Here is a 21688-nt window from a genome sequence, read left to right on the forward strand (position 1 = left end):
CACAGACGAAGTGGGCGCCGCCAGGAAACCTTTAAGGAATAGTGGCGAGCTGATTGCGAAGGAGGCGTAGAATCTGGCAGAAATCTTTTTCTTTTGTTCAGTCTAATGATACGTAATCAGTGTGTACACGTCATATAAGGTGGGAAAAATTCGCTGTTTTCACAATGTCGTGGGACAGACAAGTGAACGGGGGTTACCCGTAAAATGTCTGACCAGTCGTGGAAGGCTGATTGGAGAAATGGAACAGAAAAGTTTGGCATAGTTTACGTTATGGCGCCTCTGGTGCGCTAAGATTAGGAAAGAAATACTGAGCGCCCGGGTTTGCTCATCTCGTGCCAAGCGAGGCAGCTGCTTGGCACGACCGCGGGTGTTCTAGTGCATCATCATCACTATCATCTTCATCACATTTAAATGTCCACTGCAAGCAACTGTGCAGTTCTACAGTACACTGCTGCCAAAATCAGGTGCTCAAAGCTGCGTCACCTGTTACAGCTTGCCTCGTCAATAAGGTAACCGGTTGGAAGTAGTTGTTTACTGAAAAAGGGTAATTGAATTACAGTAAGCGTTAACGAGTAGAAAAGTAAATGATCGACTTTGAAAAAAACTAAATATGTAATTGATTGCATATAATAAATATGTGCGTGGGTTACGTACAAGTCTGCCCTATACGCTTATCGAGGAGGGATACGACGTTGCCGAACCATCGGTAGTGAGAAAGTCTGGCGCCCACCTTCATACCAAGCTGTCATCTGGAATAGCCTGCTAGCCGTGTGTATATAGTAATAGTAATATAATAATGTAATATTAAGTTTATTTTCATACGATTGCTACATACATATGGAAACATGTTTATCGTTCACTAAAGAATGTCTCTCCCTCTCACCCATTATTTGGACGCAGGAAAGTTTTGCGATGCATACATGTTGCTGTCACCATCTTCAAACTTGGTGTCATATTATTACTGTAAGGAGCCTCGTTAGGGAGCACATAAAGACTTGGCAACGTACGACACAAGTGTGCGTGCGCACACAGAGTGCGTGTTTCCTTTCCTCCGTTTTCTTCGAGCACATTACTTTAAAGCCTGCAAACTTCACTCTATTGATGTCACTACCGGTGAAATATCTGCCCAGGCGGACATCAGTTGCAGGACAAAGAAAATCAATCCATTCACGAATAAACCAATTAAGTGCAATAACTTGTTTGTTATAGGTTTCTAAATTTCGATGTGGCCAAGTATAGGGCGAAATAAATGGCGCCGAATTATTCGTTCAATTTGGCTGATGAATGCACGGCGGCATCGGCAAGCTCTCCCTCTAACCCCTCTGCTTCATAAAAGCGCGCCGCCAAAAGAAGCTGACGCCGCACTTGCCTCTTCTCCACACCAACTCATGCCGACTGGCTGATTGCGCATCTCGCGGTTGGACAAGCACTCACTTCTGCAACAGGGGTGAGACAGCCAGCTTTGTGACGTCACAAGGGGGAAGGGGGGGGGGGGGTTGCACCCAGAGCCGTACTTCGCGGTGCCGCTTGTGTAATCAGTAAACTTGAAAGAATGATTTGACGCCGGCTTATTCGTTCAACGCGACCATTTTGAAATGTAGAAGCGCGGAGTTAGAGTGGTACGATTCACTTAACTTTTCTATATAGATATGTGCCGTAATGCTTGTAACTAAGTAGTTAAATTACGTAATTCATGCAATTAATTATACTGCAGTTCTTTGTTTTGCAAATAATGTGCACCTGGGCAGATAAGTAATCTGTACGGACGCGATGCGAGCAAATATGATGTTTACTTTAAGTGTTCGAAGTAAAAAAGAAAAATAACGCGCGCACTGTGTGTCCCAGTACCTTTGCTTCAATTCTTAGCGAAGCAAAGAAAGTAAATAGCAGTGCTTGTAAAGCAGAATAGCAGAACTGCTCTTGGGAAGGTACAGACTAACAACGGCGTGGTGTCTTTCCTTGCTGGCGGCCTCGCTCGCCTTTCTCGCCCTCTCTCGCTATGATATTACGATTACGAGTTGTTGCCGCTTTCAATATTGTGACGTTTTGTTCGTTCGTACGTGAACTCGATGCGATCAAAACGAAGGAACACAAGTTTACCGGCGCTAGGGAGAGGCTATGGGGCTTCCAGAGCGGCGAACGGGAAGTTGACGAGACTTCGCGTCTTATTCCAGGCAGTCCAGCGTATGTGACAGGAACGCTGGAAGGCAGCGGTGCACCCCTAAATTGACCAAGGCATTAGAGCGGGGACGAGCAGCCGCAGTAGCGGCAGGCAGCACTGTACCTTACGTGCGCACGCGGGAGTCACGGGGGGAAAAGAACGAAAAGGGCGGTCGGGACGGGCTTTGCCGCGAGGCACGCGAGCCCGCGCCCGTCGTACTTTCTGCTGCGCTGGCAACGCGCCTCCGTGCCGTGGTGCGGGAGACAGCGCTCACGCGATGCCCGTCCGGCTGGCCGTTTCCTGCGGCCCGCCGCGCGGAGCCCCTTCGCTGTACACATTGGCACGGGTCCATCCGTTCCCCTTTGTTTCTTTCTTTTTCCCCGTGGCGTGGGGGGATGTCTTAGTGACCTCGCACGCGGCCGTACCTGTTTCCAACCGCGCATGCGCGTTGCGGCTCTGGCTTCCGGAAGTGCGTGACGCATTTGTTAGGTGAGACTGAACGTTCGGTGCTGGTACATGCTGCTTTCTTCTTTTTCAGGCGTTTTATGATTTCTTTCTGCTTCGGTTTGTGGTGTTTACGCGTGCCGCGTAGAGACGAGACTGTTTTCACTAGACAATAGTTCGGCAAAAGATATGGCCCGAAAATATCCACGCAGCAAATTTTTCGACGCCACTCGGACGAGAAGTAACTCAACGTGGCTATTAATAGCCCAGTCTGACAGCCCTGGAGTGTACCCGCCTCTGTGGTTTAGTAGTTGTGGCGATCTCCTGCAAAGCACGAGGTCGCGGGTGCGATTTCCTGCCGCGGCTGCCGCATTCTGACGAAGATGGAAGACCCCTTTGCTTCTGTTTCAAGCAACGAAGCAGACTTTTCTCCTTATGGCTTGCTTCAGGGTAGCTAACGACCAATTATTTTTATTTCTTTTTGGAATGTCGAAAGTAACGAGTACATCGCACAACTCCCAAGTCAGCACGCCATCACGTGGAAAGCGCATATTTACGTGCTTATTTTGTATTAACAGGCAGAAGATGATGTGTGTGCAATTTCTTTATTTGAAGAAAGAACGCTTACCAAAAAATAAGCAGAGGAAAATGATTTAGTCAGATAAATGCCAAGATTAGCATTATGAAAATAAACGCGCACATAAAACACGAGAAATGCAAACATTGAACATGCAGAAATACCTGTAGCAATATGTGTATCCATGTCTACGCACAGTGTATGCACAGTATATGCACAGCCACGGCCGTTGCGCATTGCATACGTTGCCCAAGAAGGTATATGCTAGAAATAGATTATCCGCACTTATAATGAAGTTGAAAGAAGCACGTGTCGTAATGAGAATACTCGAAAACAGGGGAAAATAACAACGAGGCCGGGAAATAGGTGACTATGCAAAGAAGACTATAGTCTCAGCAGAGCGTGTAGTATATTAAAGGAGCTTTCAAAATTAAAAATTGAGCACAAATTTGTGCTAATCTCGCACTATCCGCTTATGCAGTCGGCTCCGTTGGGGAAGTAGTTCTACAGCAGTTACGGCGAGCTTTAAGCGCGTGTACATGCAAAACACTTTATGTACAGTCGGCGTCACCCTTGTCTAGAGCGCGGGAAAAGCGTCCGCTGAGCCGCTCCCGAGGCGGCCAGCGACGTTTTGCAGTAGGTGCTAGGCTCTTGAGATAAAAGGTGGTGATGCATGCAGCGGCCGACGCATCTAATCTCGGGCCCAACCGCTACCGTTAGACATCGCCGGTTGGCTGTGGAGCGCACCGGTGGCCGTTGTACCCGCGCTCTACACAATGGTGACGCCGACTGTGCTTACATTACCGCATACATCTTATGCATGTGACAATGTGCACATATGTCCCACTCTTCAACGAACTTCTTTCGTGCCGACATGTGTCACTGTAGGACTGTGTAGGTGCTGCTGTTCAATAAAAATATTTGACACCGACTTGGAGCACTGGGATATGCGCTGATCTTCAGTGAACCTCTTCGATGCCAACTTGGGTCACTCTGTATGCGCCAGTAGCTGTGTGCTGCTCTTCAATAAAACGCTTTGATGTCATCTTGGGTAACTAGGAATGCGCCGCTCTACAATGACGAAAACATCTTTTTGCCGACGGTGCGATGGTGAGCCGTTGGTGCGGCCGAATTTTCCGGATGGCGAGCCGAATTGAACGCACGTCACAGGGCTTTCTCAAGGACAACAAAACCATGCTCTAGCAGGCTGCGCGAGAATTGCACTGGGTATGTGTTGTTTTCAAGTAAAGCTTGTATTGCCTGACTCGCGCCGTCAATGTAGCTGTCGTTCAAGCCGCACGAAAATAAAAATTGCTTGTCGGGTTGCGAGACCACCACGCTAACCGATTCAGTCACTGTCGGTTCATCATAGGTGTGTTTTAAAGCGGGGTTTTGTATGCATAAAGTAGACACAGTGCAAGCTTCGAACTAATGACAGGCGTCCCCTTCATCCGAAGGAGGGAAACGGTGTGATCGCGTATTCGCTTGCCTCGTGCCTGCCGTCTCTCGCCACTTCTGGCCCGGCAGCCAGTTGGGGAGGTCGAGTTTGCTTCGTTCTGCCGAAGAGCAGGTTGCGTTGAAGGAACGCCAGCGGGAGCGGGCCACGCGTCGTGCGTTCGGCTGAAGAACAGGCGGCGTTTGGTGAACGCGGCCGAGAATTTTCTCGAGAAAGCGCTCGTCGTCGACGTGTCGACCTCGCCGTGAGGGAGCGCGAAGCCGAGACGTTACAACGATGAACCGCGCATCCCGAGCTTCGCTTGCACTCTTCTTCACAGTAGAGTAAAGGCGGTCATTTCTTTTTGTATCAACGTCTTTCACGCCAACGCTTTAGCGAGCTGCGCCACGAATGCACTGGGTATGTGCTGTACTTCAATAAACCTCTCGCCAACTTGGGTCACGGAGTATCGGCCACTGGGCGTGGCGCAAGCGCGGCAACAATTCTCAGCGCTTGCAGGCACCGGCGCTCCACGCTTCTCGTATCGGAGGCCACGCGCAAGCTTCTCGGCAACGCCGCTAGATGACGCAACGCGTCCAAAAGAAACGCGAGAGAAGAGCGCGGTTGCCCTAAGACTCGTTTCTCAGCAATTGCCACACATCGGTGCGCCAGACATTTCGGAAACCACACGCGGGGTTCGCGGCAGCCACGCTAGATGTCGCCGAGTGTTCTTAGGAAAGCACTAAAAAGAAGTCCGGCTGTAGTACACGCCTCATACATGACTCGCTTTGACGGTGTTAATGCGTTGTGTGGCTATATTGATTCAATGGTAAGTCATCGTGAGATGGGTTCTGCCGATTTTTCTTTATAAGTCTCCATTATAAAGAACCTTAGGTTTTAACCTTAGCTAAGGACACCCTTAGCTTAGCCTTGTTTTCAGTAGTTAGGGTGTAGTGCCGCTGTTCCTCCCTCAGCGAAAGACGCGGCCGGCTACTTTTTGCTTCTTTGAGGAATAATTCTTTGCTCTTTCACCTTGCTTTAACCCTTGGTGTAACTACCCAGCTGCACCCACTGAGTTCTTCACCCGAGGCAGGTTAGGAAAAGATATCAAGCAGGAACGGTATAATTAGACTGAAATTCACCGCGGTTTGTAAAGATTTTGCTACGTCTGAACACCACCAAGAGTGTTAATTAAATTTTTGCCACGTGTCAAACCACGGCACCTCCCAACCCGACGTCAGCGCGGCGTGGACAACGACCAAAAGCTCCCCCCCCCCTCCTATTTACCTGGAAACCGGAGAAAAGGATGGACGAGACGGAACCCGTCAACAAATGCATAAGCGCAGTTAATTATACGAGTGAAATCACCTGGCAGACTGAGCGAAGAAGAAAGACAGCGTGTAAGCCGGAAAGGCTCTCAGCCCGACCTTCACCTTGCAGATTGCGCAAAGAATGTGGTGGACCACGACGGACCAACCAGGTGTCGCCGGATGATTTCTTTTGCCACAAATTCCAAACCAGTTTCTCCGAGGAGGAGTTACTGCGGCTTATGGATAGCCTGAGCGTGGTATCGCAACGGAGTCGACGATGATAGTCGATGGGCTTGGTGGATTCCATGCCCTGAACGCCACCCTAGCTACAACAATGTCTTGCTAGCGAGCTGCATATCTCGTACAAAAAAAAAATAAGAAATAGAAGTGTCTATCTTTTTGTTACGAAGAGTTGCGAAGAAATGGTTTTATTTACAGGAGATGGTGGATGATCGTAGCGTCATCGTAGCGCAGCCCGGCATCTCACACTCCTCGTCCTCTTCGTCTTCTCTTTCTCTTTTTCTTGTCCGTGCCTTTCGTATCTGTTACATTTCCCCGCAAGCAGACGAAGCCCGTGGGGCGAGTCAGGATGGACAAGCATGGTAGAAAGGCTTCAGGCGAGCGATATGAGTCAGCTGAGTTCTGCTTGATCGCCGACCATTGCAAAGTAGGCGAGCTATGACGTGAGTGAGTTCGCTCAGGCGGTCCACAACTACAAATGGGCCTGAATATCGTGACAAGAACTTTTGGCACAATCCACGCTTGCGTTGCGGTGTCCAAAGAAGGACCAAGTCACCTTTTTCCAGCGATACTTGTACGTGACGGTCGTCGTATCGCTCTTTCGAACGACTTTATGAGGCCAGAGCACGAAGACGAGCTATTTGACGGGCTTCTTAGGCGAGACATAAAGTCTTCGATACATAATTGTCACTGTGCAGAATGAAGGGTAAGAAAGTGTCTAGAGGGCTTCGCGGTAACCTTGCATACAGGAGATAAAATGGGCTATAGTTCGTGGTTTTGTGTTTCGCCGTGTTGTAGGCGTAAGTGATGAAGGGCAGCACGTCGTCCCAGTTCTTATGATTGGAGGAGACGTACATGGCAAGTATGTTGGTCAGCGTTCTGTTTGTCCTTTCAACGAGGCCATTGGTCTGTGGATGATACGGCGTGGAATGACGGAACTGTGAAGTGCACAAACGAAGTAACTCTTCAATGGCATCAGCCGTGAACTGGCGACCACGGTCGCTGATGATGACACATGGTGGGCCATGACGAAGGACCAGGGAACGCAGCAGGAAGACCGCCACGCAAGCGGCGGTGGAAGACGGTATGGCTGCAGTTTCTGCATACCGTGTAAGATGATCTACGCAGACAATTATCCAATGGTTCTTGTTGTTAGATAACGGGAATGGACCCAAAAAATCAATGCCTACTTGCTCGAACGGCGTACTAGGCGGTGTCAATGGCCGAAGGGGACCCGGGGCTGCGGTGGTCGGTCGCTTGTGACGTTGGCACGTTTCACAGCTAGCGACATAGCGCTTGGTTGTTTCGTACATCTTGGGCCAGCAAAAGCGCTCCTGCGTGTGGTGTAGCGTTCGTACGAAGCCGAAATGGCCGGATGTCACATCGTCATGCATGGCGCGTAGAACGTAGGAGCGGAGACTCTCGGGGACAACAAGCAGAAAACGCTCCCCATGCCCGGAGTAATTAGTTTTGTAGAGTAATTTATCACGGACAGTAAAGCGACCGCTGCCTTGAGAAGTACGGGCCGGGACAAAAAGCGGATCGAGGGTAACATCACTCCGTTATTCTCGCTGAAAGTCTGCCCCGTCAGGGAACGTAGAAGTAACAGCAGCGAGACAGTCGTCAAAATTCTCAGCATCGCAGTCGGTAGCCGCAAGAGCAATCCGGGAGAGGCAGTCTCCGTCAGCGTGACGACGGCCACTCTTGTACGACACCGCAAAGTCGTATTCCTGGAGGCGCAGCGCCCAACGTGCGAGGCGACAAGAGGGATCACGCAAACCGAACAGCCAGCATAAAGAATGACGGTCGCTGATAATCTTGAATCGTCTACCGTAAAGATAACACGGAAACTTCTGTATGGCGAAAACAGCTGCCAGGCATTCCCGTTCCGTAACCGTATAATTGCGTTCAGATTTGCTCAGGCAACGGCTGGCATATGCGACATGTTCTGCGCCACTGTGACGTACTACAAGCACCGCTCCTTTCCAGATTCCACTAGCATCAGTGTGAACTTCAGTCGGGCAAGATGGATCGAAGTGATGCAGAGGGGTGCTGACGTTAGTATAAACTTCAGTTGAGAGAATGATGCGTCACACTCTGGTGTCCAATTGAAGGATGCATTTTGTCGCAAAATACTTGTCAACGGGTAAACGATGTCGGCAAACCGGGGAACAAAACGACGAAAATACGAACATAGGCCAGTGAATGAGCGAAGTTCTCGTGCTGATTGCGGTGGCTTGAAGGAGCTCACCGCTTCAATCTTACGAGGATCGGGCCTGATGCCATCCTTGTCGACTAAGTGCCCCAGGACCAGTGTTTGACGTTCGCCAAATCGAAATTTCTTTGAGGTTAGAACCAGTACCGCTTTCTCGATGTAGTCGAAAACAAGGCTGAGGCGTTCGTTATGTTCTTCAAATGTGCGGCCAAAGATTACAACATCATCGAGGTAACACATGCATATATCCCACTTTAGACCACGTAGTACTGTGTCCATGATTCTTTCGAACGTGGCAGGAGAATTGCAGAGGCAAACAGGCATAACATAAAATTCGAATAGGCCATCTGGGGTCACGAAAGCGGTCTTTTCCTTGTTGGCAGGGTCCATAGGTATTTGCCAATACCCCGATCGCAAATCAAGTGTTGAGAAGTAAGAAGCAGCGTGTAAGCAATCTATGACGTCATCGATTCGCGGTAGTGGATAGACATCCTTCTTCGTCACTGCGTTTAGATGTCTGTAATTCACGCAGAATCTCCAGGAGCCATCTTTTTTTTCGGACCAGGATTACTGGGGCTGCCCATGGACTAGACGACTCTTGAACGACACCTTTGTTCATCATCTCCTTGACTTGGTCTCCAATAACTTTGCGCTCGGACGATGACACTCGGTAGGGCTTCTGGCGGATGGGGTGTGCGGAGCCGGTATCTATTCTGTGACGAGGGCGGGACGACGGTAAATGAAGCGGTGCATCTCCATGCGTGAATTCGAATGCTGCCCATGCCTGGCAAGGACATGTACCAGTGCTTGCCGTTCCGATGTACCGAGAGCCTTGCTGATCATGCCAAGCATTACCTCTTCAAAATGGCGATTATCGCAAGGAAAGCAAGCTGTAGAGACGTCCGTAGTTAGTGCCGCTATTGAGTTACATGCGGCTTCGTCGAAGAGAGCGATTTTCATACCGCGAGGAAGGACAACTGGCGTGGCGGAACAGTTCAGCGCCCACAATGTGGCGACTCCTTTCGTCATGCACACGACAGAGCAGGGCACAAGTATATCTTCTTTAGCACAGTTTATGCGGAGAGGCCTAACTACAAGGTCAACACAATCAGCGTCAACAGTAGTTGCAGAAACACGAACGGGCGTCAGGCACCACGATGGTGCAATCACTTCATCAAGAACACTGAGTGTGTCTGTGTCCCTGTCTTCGCCACGCGAGCTTGGTTCGGAATGTGCTGATTTAATTTACTTGTTCAATGACATTGCGCCACTACCACAGTCCACGGAAGCGCCGCACTGTTCAAGAAAATCGATACCAAGAATAACATCGTGCGAACAACGAAAAAGAACAAGGAATTCCGACACAAAAACTTTTCCTGCCAACAAAACACTCACAGCACAAACACCAATGGGATGAAGCCATTCGCCGCCTACTCCACGAAAAGTAATACCGTCGTTCCAAGAAAACATAACTTTGTGGCCTAGACGATTTTTGAAAGTGAGGCTCATCACAGACACAGTCGCCCCAGTATCAACTAACGCCATTGTCGGTATTCCGTCAATCGAGACATTCATTTTGTTTTTGAGCATCACAACAGGCAGAGGTATTTCTTGCAAAGACCGTCCGGCGACCACACCTCCATTGGCCGCCGATGCTAGTTTCCCGGCGGCGGTGACGAAGAACGGCGCCGAGGGGACGGAGAGCGACGGGGATGGTTATTTGGTGGCGTCAAACTCTACTCAGAAGCTCGGTAATTGCTGCGTCAGATCTCGTGTGAGAAGTGGTCTATTAGAAGCAAATCGGTCGTCCGCAAGTCATATGAAGTACGGGTTCTGGGTGGCGACAACATCGGTGGTTTCCTTCGTGATTGACGGCCTTGGCGACAATACCGAGCTATATGGCCTGTAGACCCGCAGTTGTAGCCCACGGGAGGGTCGCGGATCACAGCATCTTCCTCGAAACGAATGCTAGGCTGCTGCGGGCGGCGAGAAAGTTCGTTGTCATGTGGATAACGTGTCTCTGCTACTCGCTGAAATCCGTTATATCGTTCATAAGTCACGTCGTGGTAGTAGGGTCAGTGCTGTCTTTGTCGCGGCCTGACAGAAGTCACAGGGCCTCGGGGGTGAAAACGCGGCTGCTCTCGTTGTGGCCGAGCGTCATAAGTAGGGCCTCTGCCGTAGAGACGTGGCTGCTGTCGGGGCGCGAGTTCATAATCCTCAGTGCCCCTCGCCACAGGATACGGGGAGAAGGATGCCACGTTTGGCTCGAAATCTGATGGTAGGCGGAAGCTACGAGTGCCTGGATGTATCACTTGCGCGTGCAGGCTGAGCTCTTCCCGAACTATATTTCGGATCGTTGATGCAAGATCGAGGGGCTGGTTGCTGTGCACGCTTGCAACTGTCGTCACATTGGCTAGCCTGCCAAACTTCGGCGTGGTGCGCCTCGTTTTCAGTTGCTCGAAAGTACGTCAGTGCCGAATGATGGCAGTGACGGAAGCCAGGTTGTCTTTTGCGATGAGGAAATTATAAACATCTTCGGCAATTCCTTTCAGGATGTGCATGACTTTGTCTTCCTCAGACGTTCCAGAGTCCACCATCCTACACAGTTTTATTACCGCCTCAATCCAGGTCGTGCAGGTTTCCCCTGGCACTTGCGCACGTTCCAGTAGCGTCTGTTCTGCCCTGTTCTTTTTCGTCGCGGAGTCGCCGAATCGCTCTGATTTCCGAAACAAATCTTCCCCATGTTGTGAACGTTTCCTCGGGATTGTCGAACCACAACAACGCAGTATCCGTTAGAAAGAACACGACGTTCGAAAGCTGAGAAGCGCTGTTCCACTTGTTGGCGGCAGTCACCCGGTGATAATGGATGAGCCATTCCTCGACGTCTTCGTCCGATCTTCCGGCGAAGGGACGCGCATCTCTCAGTTGTAGAACGGAACTTGTCGGCACAGCTGTTGGAATGGGCCGTTGTTCGTCTGCGTCGTGGGACATATTCAACTACGGTATATTCGGTGGGAGTCCAGCAAGCCGACGGCTCCGTCGAAAAACTTCTGGTTCAGCCTCCGTCTTCGGGTGTCGATTACCCCGCACCTTCTACCACAACTGTTACGAAGAGTTGCGAAGAAATTGCTGCATTTGCAGGAGATGGAGGATGATCGTAGCGTGATCGTAGCGCAACCCAGCCTCTCAAACTCCTCGTCCTCTTCGTCTTCTTTTCTTTCTTCTTGTCTGTGCCTTTCGTAACTGTTACAATATATATATATATATATATATATATATATATATATATATATATATATATATATATATATATATATATATTGTGCCTCGGGGACGGACTATACGATATAGCCTGCATTAGGTATTACAGAGCTGGGAGCCGCGCACGCAACACCAATAAACAAGAAGAAATTCTCCGTGGGCAGAACACAAGATTCAATCGTTCACGTTGAAGTGCAAACGACGCTCCTCGTTAATGGTTAGCTTGCGCATGCGCTCGTTAACAGGCGCACGAAAGCCACGGGAACACGGTAACAAAACCTATTGCGGTACCACTAATATGTGCTAGTGTTGAAACAATTAGTTACTTGCACAGATGCAAAGTCGTGATCCAAATTACACCGATATTATTGCTTATAGGGGCTCCGTTTCACATTTCATTTCTGCCCCAACAATGCGTACGTGGCCGTCCCGCCAGGACTTTGAGGCACCGCAACACAGCCAGTGTCTTATGCCGGGCCTCTCCGCTATTCTTGTATCTGTGTGCACCTCCCAGTGAACAAACACGAAATACCATATCTGAACCAGTCAGTCTAGTTATTCACATAAATGCATGTAATTTTTTGGGCTTACCACTCCGATGCCAAACATGCTATGGCATAGAGGTCATGTAATGGAGGGCTCTGTATCACTTTTGCCTACCTCGTTTTTTTTTTTTTTTTTTTTACCTGCAACCAATGCTCCGTATTTTTCCCGTTCCACCCGTAGTGGAATGCGGCCGCTGCGATCAGGAATCTCGCACTCAGCATCTCGGAGCTGTTTTAGCGCTCAGCAGAAGCGGGCCCTCATGGTCTCCAAGCCACCGCGCCGCTTATAACGGAGAGGCGGCAGACTTAAAGCGCACAATAGCGCTGCGAACGGCGCGAGAGGTATCCGCATAAAATTACAAGAGAGAATGCTGTGTACCGTCATCCTTTCTTGTTCCCTGTCCTGCGCTTCTGGGCATGTTCTCTTTCGTGCTACCGTGAAGGCGCACAGGTCGCATGTGCCACCAATCCCTATTCGAAGTCAGCCATCTACTCCGTGCCATCATCCGATATGATCGTGTGCGTTTATATGGAAACATACATGTTTTCGTATTTCAATAACAAAGTTTCTCTACACGTATTGAGTTTGGCATGATTGCCTATACAGAGCCGTAAAGCTTCCTTCAAAAATTACCGCACAGAAATCTCACGCTCCAATCGTTCTGCTGCTATGGTGCACTGGAATGGGGCAGTGTGTCGTCCCTGTAGCAAAACATTAGAAGAACCGTAGTTGCGCCTGCGATGACACCACAAGACTACGCTTGGATCGATCGGTATGCCTAGCGCGAGAAATATAAATGTATTTATTGAAACTTTCTGCAATTACAAACTAGAACGCTCTCAAAACACAATTGAACTTAATATCATTTGCACAATGTTAATAAGGCAAATTATTATAATACATCAATAACGTCGTCTGATCTGGCACTTTTACAATCACAGATGATAAAGTGTTCCTGATCGTCTGCTCAGTGTTTCGGTTGCAGAAGACTAACAAACTCTCCTCCGCACACTTCGTTCGGTAAGCACACATACGTTCTTGCTGTCAAAGTATTTGGAAACGTACGAGGATGAGAAGTCTGGAAGGAGCACCTGCACTGTACCAGGTGGGTCGCACGGGGCTCCTAAATTTCACGCTGCATCAGGCAGAAAAGCCATCGCCAGGTTTCACTGCAAGAAAAAAAATTCAGTGACTAATGCTGGCACCATCGTTTGAACACATAGCTCCGCAAAAAGGCGCCGAATGGCAAGAATACATCCAATATATCCGATATGATGAAAACCAGAATTGTTCTAATCGTTGTTGAGGGACCACAATGCACAAAAAAAGAAAGAAAGAAATTAGAAAAGAAAGAAAACAGAAACAAACTCCACAATTGCCGTGCGTCGGAAAGAAAACAGAAACAAACTCCACAATTGCCGTGCCTCCCCCCCCCCCCCCCCCCCAAAAAAAAATATATCTTTAAAAATGTGCGAACACCGTAGAAAAAACCGCAGCAAGCAATCGGTGAGTCCCGCGTGGTCATGCTTGACTTCCGCAACAACCGTAACCGCAGATACCGGAGGTCCTCTGTTGCACTCTTATGGATTCGCGTGCAAGCAGCACAGGCTGCAGCTACAGATGTTGCAGCAGACCGAAGTGCTCCAGCACCCAAAGCTGTCATCGCGAAAAGAGCCATGTTTTTCGCCGCCGGACGACACACTGCCTTATTCCAGTGCCCCATACTGCTACCATGGGAATTGTGATAATTAGATGGATTTGTCTAATGTTCGTCCTTGTGGCTTGAAATGTTCTTGTGACTTTCTCTATTATACGTTATCTTTATAAATTTACAAGCACTCATAGTTGTATAAAAATAACAAGCACGGAATAGCAACGCCCCACATGTGAGTTAAAGTAAGCCAGAAGGACGAAATTTAGGTAAATCCATGCATTACATCATCATTACCTTGCCGGCGGAACCTCTATACTTACAGGTCCCGCAGACACTCTAGCAGGCACACTGCGGCATTCTCCGTAGTAATTTTTGTTGGAAGCTTTATGGACAGCGCAACGCCGACGGGTTTTCAGAATGCGCGAAAATCGGAGGACAAAGGGCAGAGCGAGGGAGCGCGACTCCCTCCCGCATTTAATCAACCCCGATGGAGGACCAACGTTGACGATTTAGAGCGCGTGCTATACAGATATACCCTCTGTCCCTGCAGGCTACGTTTTCGTACCCTCGTCTTTTATGCCTCTTCCGCGACACCAGACAGTCTCTCACTCCAGATAAACTTTCCGGAGCTGCTATTCTTTTCGAGTGGATACTCGTTGCGCTAACTTTGTGGCTGTGTCGTTCGATCCCGGCCGCGGTGGCCAATTTTCAGTGGGGTCGAAATGCAGAAACGCGAGAGTTCTTAGATTTAGCGGTGCATTAGAAGCTCCCGGGTTATCAAAAATTAATCCTGAGTTCCCACACTACGCCGTGCCTCCTAATGAGATGGTGGTTCTCGCACGTAAAACACCGTCATTTAATTCTGGAGTCGACATCGAAGCAGCAAAATTACCAAGCAAAATGTACGAGATAGAAAGAAAGAAATGTTGCTGCTGCGCTCAAGAAGTGTGTTTGCGTGTAATATTTTGTATACGTCGATGCGACAGAACATACTATACCCGAAACAGCGCTCTCTGATTCGATCTGCTCCGAGTTACTCCGTTTAAGAACATCATCTCCTCGCTCCAGACAAGCACCAACGGCGTTGACACTGGTGGCACGATTTCTCCGCTACTTATACATAAAAATAAAGGCGACAAACAGACCTCCCAGGACAAACATTCTCCTAGAACAGTAGCCAAGTTTCCCAGAAATGAGTGGTAGTAGGTCACGAAGCCTAAAAACGCCCGTAGTTCCGCAACACCGGTTGGCTTCGGCATTTTCATTATTGCAGCAATGTTGTCCATCTTAGGTAACAATCCGTTCGTATTTATACGATGTCCCAGAAATTCAACTTCTGCTTGTCGGAACTTGCATTTCTGCGGATTCAGCTTGACACCGTGTTGCCGGAAACGTCTGAAAACTTCACGCAGCGTCTCGCAGTTTCCGCGTTTCTCCGCGACTACCACATCGTCCAGGTACACTTGAATGCCCGGAATGCCTTGCAGGATGCCGTCCATATGTCTCTGAAAAATCGCAGGAGCAGAGGCTACGCCAAAAGGAAGCCTATTAAAGCAAAACAGGCCTTTCGGAGTGTTTACGACCAATATCTTCTTCGTTTCCTCGTCAAGCGGCAACTGACTGTAAGCATCCTTCAAGTCGATGGTGCTGAATACTTCACCACCGTTTAGGTTTGCAAAGATATCCCTTATTTTTGGCAATGGGTACTGCTCCGTGACACATGCAGCATTTGCGGTCACCTTAAAATCGCCACACGACCGAATGGAACCATTCTTTTTGATAACGGGAACCAAAGGCGTGGCCCACTCTGCACTGTCGACAGGCGAGAGAATGCCATGCTTAACAAGTCTGTCTATTTCATTTGACACTTGCTCCCGCATTGCATACGGCACAGAACGTGCTTTGCAGAACCGCGGCATCGCATTTTCCCGCAACCGCAAATGGACTGCGGGGCCATCAATCAGCCCTAGACCTGGCGTAAACAAATCGCCGAACTCCTCTAAGAGTGCGCTAACCAAAGTACTGTCAGGGACATTTTGCTCACCGGAGGTTTCCTCGTCGAGAATGCTGAAGACTGATCTTCCGCGACGCTCAAATGCGCTGATGACATCTCGCCCGCACAAGTTCGGGCCATCGCATTGCAGTACGGTTAGAGTTGCATCTAGGGTCTTTCCCGCGTACGAGACCGGAAGTTTCAGCTGACCCCTCACGGGCAGCTTGCCAAGAAAGCAGGACACCTGTAAGGACGTCTCGCGGAGCGCAGGCCAGGCATGCCGATGCTTGCAGTATGTTTTCCACGTAATGATGGAGACAGGCGATCCGGTGTCCACTTGCATTGTCAGCGGAATTCCGCTCCAGCAGAGGGTGCGAACCACAGGCTTGACCAAGTTTACCGACGTAGTGTACAAACTCAGTAGAAAAAGTTCGTTGCCGTCGCTCTCTGAAGAATGCTCCTCACAAAGGGCCACCCCTTGTTTCCATACACACATCTTAGCTAGGTGCCCTTTACGTCGGCAGCGAAAACACTCCGCCCGGCGAAACTTGCACTTTGCTGCCTTGTGCTTAGTGCTACCACAGCACGGGCAAACGACGTCTTCGCTTGGTCGAGAAGTGCTCGGATGAGTCTTGTGGTAATACGGTTGACCTTGCACCTTGCTCCTCACGGCATGGACGTCGCCATAATCCTGTGTCCTCTCCATGTGATCAACGTTGAGAGCTGCCATCTCTGCTGCTAACGCTATATCTTCGGCTTCTTTCAGCGTCAGCGAAGGTCTCGCCAAAAGCTTCCGACGAACGCCGGTATCACGTAGACCACAAACAAGTCTGTCTCGTAGCATCCTGTCCCGTGCCTCGCCAAAGTTGCACCTGCAGGCCTTCTTCCGAATTTCCACAATGAAGTCCTTCGTTGACTCGTCGGGACGCTGGCATCTGGTGAAGAACTTGTAAGACTCCGCTATTTCGTTGCCCTGTGGCGCAAAGTGCTCTGCCAGCAGTTCAAGCAGCTTCTCATAGGTAAGGTCTTGAATCTTCGCCGGCGCGCACCGTACCGTTATTATGCCGACTGTTGCCGTACTTAAGGCTGCCGTTAGCAGGGCTCGTCGTTTCTTCGAGTCGACGATATCGTAAGCTTCAAAGTAGGACTGCAGACGCACCTGGTAGGCGTCCCAACTGTCTTCCGTTTCGTCGAAACCCGGTGGTCCGGCGTGGGCCGCCATGGAGCAGGCCCGGCCCGGTGGTGGGCAGCCTCGTCGCCACTGAAGTAACTCGAGAAGCAGTTGGCAAGGAACGAACGCTTTATTAAAGGTTAGTGTAGCTTTTATAGTCTTTATCTTGTGACGTCAGCCGCAGCCACTGCCGATTCACAAGAGGCAACGCCGGTGAATCTAACAAAACAACACGTGTCAGCGGCGCATGCTGATTCACAACACTTCCGTTTGTCTCCGTCGTATTTGTTTAAGCTGCTCTGTCACAAGTTGATAGCTTAAGCAACAGGCGCTCATGAATATTCTGGTCGGATAATGCGTGGTACCACCTTCTCAGTTAACCTGCACACGCAAGAGGCGCTCGTGGCGCTATTGTGCGAACGATTTGCAGACCGTAGAAAGTCACGTTTACTGCTGTAGGAAGAGAGAGTACATCTGTATAGCGCGTGCCCTGAATCGTGACCAGAACACTCCATATACCACAACAAGAATATGAAAACAGCGTTATAGTGCCGGGTTGAGCGTGCAGGAGACGGCATTGTTCGCTTTGCCGTGCTCCATACTGACTGCTTCTAGGCCGTCCACCTGTAGTTGATTGGTACGCATGCTTGTAAGGAAGCATAAGCATTACGTGCAATCCTATTTAAATGCGCCTTCGGTGCTTCGTACTGAGAGGAGAAGCATGTAGGCCCACTCCAGTTAAACGCCCCCCCCCCCCGCATCCTCTTTTGTAATCACGTCTATGCGTGTAATTTGTTAATCCGTTCACTCAAACCATTCGAAACTAGCGTTTCGATGCGTTGGTTCGTCATTAGGACAGCCTAATCATAATACAATATTTTCATAAATTGCCAGTTCGTCGATCTGAGAAAAGAAAAAAACTTATTGGACAGCGTGACCTCAGCAGTCTTCGGGGCTTGCTCTCCTCGCCTTTGTTTCGTTATCCCACAGCACAAACGCGAACGCGTGCAGTTTCACTGCATGTAAGAGTAGACTGGGCAAAGAGGAAGATTCTAGTGGCAATCCAGTGCGTTTTCTCCGAGCTTAGCTAGGTCGTTCTGTTTGCCCTTGCGTTATCGTCTCGTTCCTTGGCGCACAAAATGAATATACGTATCCCTATAACGTAACAACGGTGCTGCAGTACCGCGTACGCTATCGACACCTTCATGAACCAGCGTGTACCCATGCTCGTTTCCGTTATTCCTCTCGGTGTCTCTTTCCCACGGGATGACCGCGTTAAACTCGATGTCCCTGCTATGGCGAAAATGAAGGCCCAAGGCATCTGTCAGCGACTCAAACGCTTCGACACTAAATCGTAATTTTCGTCGTGTGCGTGCTCTTCTTCGTCTACGTGTTATAGGGCACAGTTCTTAGGCGTCCATTCCTACGTTGAGCGTCGGCGTTGCAATACCTCGTAACTGAGCGAACGCGAAGCGCAGCGGCAGGTGAAAAACAGGGCGCGCGAGGAGGAAAGTTGAGGAGGAGTCTACGGTGAGAGCATGAGGCGAGAGTGGAGGAAGAGCGGAGGGGAGACGGCCTGCGCATGCGAGGGGTTGCCGGCGGCCATGGCATCGTCAGTCGCGTGGGCGATCTCATTTGCGCTTTCGAGGGGGCCCAGAGTGCCGTGAGGTGAGAAGGGCTTCGTTCTTCCGCGGCGTCAACTGCTGAGGTTAGTCCACGGTACCAGCGTGTGTCACCGCGATCACTGCTCCTGCAAGGGGCGATGGCAAGCGGCTACGAGTAAGGCTCGACCTGACGCTCCCTTATGTGTTGTCGCCGTTGACACTGGTGGCACGATTTCCTCGCTACGAACGGCCCGTCGTTGAAACCAAAGCGTGCGAAGAAGAGCATTGTGCCGCGCAAGACGGACTATGCGGCGACGATGGCTACGATATGGCGGCAGAGAGCCAGAGTCTGTGTGGAAACAAGGCGCTGCCTGAGCTGCATCGCTGCTGCTGTTAATCGCGTCCACGCGGCACCCACGCGCTGTCTCTCCCGATTAGCGAGGCAGTCGCGCCACACTTTGCTCCGTTTGCAATGGGCCACACGAGGCATATTGTCCACGCCAGCTACGCTACTCACAGGGTTCTCTACCTAATAAAAACCGTGCACCTACATAATCACAATACCAAATATTGACACGAGAAATGAAAATACGTATATAGCTGCGCTCAAATTTCACATTAGGGAGTACCGTATCGTCGGTGAATGTTTTATATTTACCTCTGTTTCTTCGTGTATCTGAGTGTGTACTCGTATCATTTGTCTGTATTCGTTTTACAAATAATTGTTGCTGAATATCCAGTAACAAACGCTATCTGCTTTTCTAATGTAATAAACGTCGTTAATTAGTATCTATCTATCTATCTATCTATCTATCTATCTATCTATCTATCTATCTATCTATCTATCTATCTATCTATCTATCTATCTATCTATCTATCTATCTGCCACGATCTCAGTACTGATAACTTCTGGCACCTATTAGGGACCGGCGGCTGCTCCATTACTAGATCTCGATCGCTCCTCTGCTTCTCTCCTTTTTTTACGCACTCGCCTCCTCCCTTTCCATTCCCTGTTTCTTTCTTCTTTTTGTCTTCGTGGCAGCGTCGCTGCGGAACCTCCACGCGTTGGTCGGCAGAGCCCCACCCTTTGGCGGCTGCGACGTCAGTGTCGTCGGCCAACGCCCTGTGGCATATCGGCTGCAGATACGCATCTGGCCTTTGTTTAACCAGCCTACACGACTAGCCTTTAACCCTCCCTCCCTCCGTCCCACACCCCCCTTGTGCGTGCGCTCCCCATGAGCGAATAATTCTTCCTCTTTATGCGGTCGGCGGCTGCGTCCCGCAGCGCTAAAGCTGTAATGACCCTGCTAATCAATAACGCACTTTGGCGAAGAAAGTTTCTTCCTGTCACCGGTCTGCTGCTGCTTCTTTTGTCTTCTCTTTCGCTTGTCTTTCACGTGTTTCCCACCGACCTGTTCTTTCTTTCGTTTGCTTTCTCCGATCGCTTTTTATTTTACAATTTTATGAGATCTGATGATGCGTGCTCCTTCTTCCGCTCTCTCGGCCGTAAAGTTAACAAATTTAGAATGATATAGTTTTTCTTGATAACTTCCCCATGTTTGCCTATCTGCACTCTGTGTCCTAAAGACAGGTGGAGCTCGAATACGCGGTTGTCATAAATGTTTAGCAGATAAACTGTAATGACTAGTTTCGATTTATACTCACCGCATATATTTATTGTCAATTATGCTTTTTTTTTCTAAATTGTTGCTCACTCTCCCTCGTTTTCCAGCTGTAACATTATTTATTTATTTATATATTTATTTATTTATTTATTTATTTATTTATTTATTCTGTAAGCCTAGCGTAAGGCTACAATTATTCTGAGTTGACAATTTTATCCCATTCGCGTTCGAATTTCTAGGATCGTATTCCCCATTGCAGGGTGCTGGGCTCAGTCCTGGCAAAATTTCCTGGTTTCATTTATCCTTCGCTTCCTGCTCCCCCTCTTTCTTTCTATAACGTTATCTTTTTTTTTTTTTTTTTTGAATGTATGCACCCATCCATATGATCTTCTTACACGGATATAAATAACACTATCTATCATAGGGACCCCTTCCACAACTCACACTGAGTTCTGGGGTCCCCACTGTATAAATATGATGCACGGTATTCTATGTTGTTATGAATAATAAAATTAATTAATTTATTTATTTATTTATTTATTTATTTATGTCTACTCGCATTCACAGCGTAGCCTTACCCTAGAGGGGTTCCTATATGCGGGTTCTAGCGAGCACGTTTATCTTTGAAGGAAGGAAGGAAAAAATTTAATGCTCTATTTACAGCTTTCAGCGGCTAACAGAGGTCTTCATGTTTTACTGAAGTCTCCGTCGTCTTGAGTGGTCGGCGCCCCTATTCCAGAGCACCGCTGAGCCTGGCCACTTTGAGAGCGTGTTGCACCAATCATTTTTGGACTGTGAGCACGCCGCTGATGAGCAGGCCCTCCCACTGTTCCGCACTGGTTTCTTTTTTTTTTTCCTTTGTGGAAAGAGAAGTTATTTCTGTACTCCTATGTGATGTGATATAGTGTTGGGATGGCCCCACACCATGGGCGTGTGTCCCTGCATTGACTGGGAAATATTTTATGTAGGATGTGTAGATTGGAGAATGTTCCTGTCTGCAGCCTTCGCCAGCCGACTGCTTCTTGTGTTAAAGATGGGTGGGGTGGTGGATATATTATCCTTGTGCCTCGGTGATAGTTTAGTATTTCCGCGTACGTTGGCTCCACCGTCATAGTGGTATCCGGGTTCATTGGTTCATTGACTGTCCCACTCGGTATTGAGCTCGCGAGCTAGACTGTCGGCCCTCTGGTGACCCGGCACCTAGAAAATTGTATGCAGTATCTTTTCGTTCGGAAGCCCCGCCTCGAGGAGGATTCGCAGCGCCCCTTTGTTGATTCTACCTGCCGTGTAATTTATGCATGCTTCTTTAGAGTCTGTGAGTATTATCAAGGATCGGTTTCTACGGCAACCCTCCGCCGCTGCTAGAGCCACAGCTGCTGCTTCCCCCTCTGTTACCGTGCAGCTCCTTAGGGTTGCGCTGCTTATTAGCTCTCCCATGTGATCCACGGTCAC

General features: G+C 49.2%; 1 protein-coding gene across 1 annotated transcript in view; it reads right to left on the reverse strand.

The window, feature by feature from the left end:
- LOC126540111 (uncharacterized) overlaps positions 1 to 17058 on the reverse strand; it is a 40761-nt gene extending 23703 nt beyond the window's left edge. Inside the window, exons 1-2 of the mRNA XM_050186903.1 lie at positions 16507 to 17058; positions 15237 to 15348 (exon numbers count right to left, since the gene is read on the reverse strand). Of these exons, the coding sequence (XP_050042860.1) occupies positions 15237 to 15348; positions 16507 to 17058 (664 nt within the window). The remainder of the gene's footprint in view (positions 1 to 15236; positions 15349 to 16506) is intronic.
- Between the last annotated feature and the right edge of the window lie 4630 nt (positions 17059 to 21688).

The sequence above is a fragment of the Dermacentor andersoni genome, chromosome 2 (assembly GCF_023375885.2).
Source record: "Dermacentor andersoni chromosome 2, qqDerAnde1_hic_scaffold, whole genome shotgun sequence".
In the NCBI taxonomy this organism is placed as follows: Eukaryota; Metazoa; Arthropoda; class Arachnida; order Ixodida; family Ixodidae; genus Dermacentor; species Dermacentor andersoni.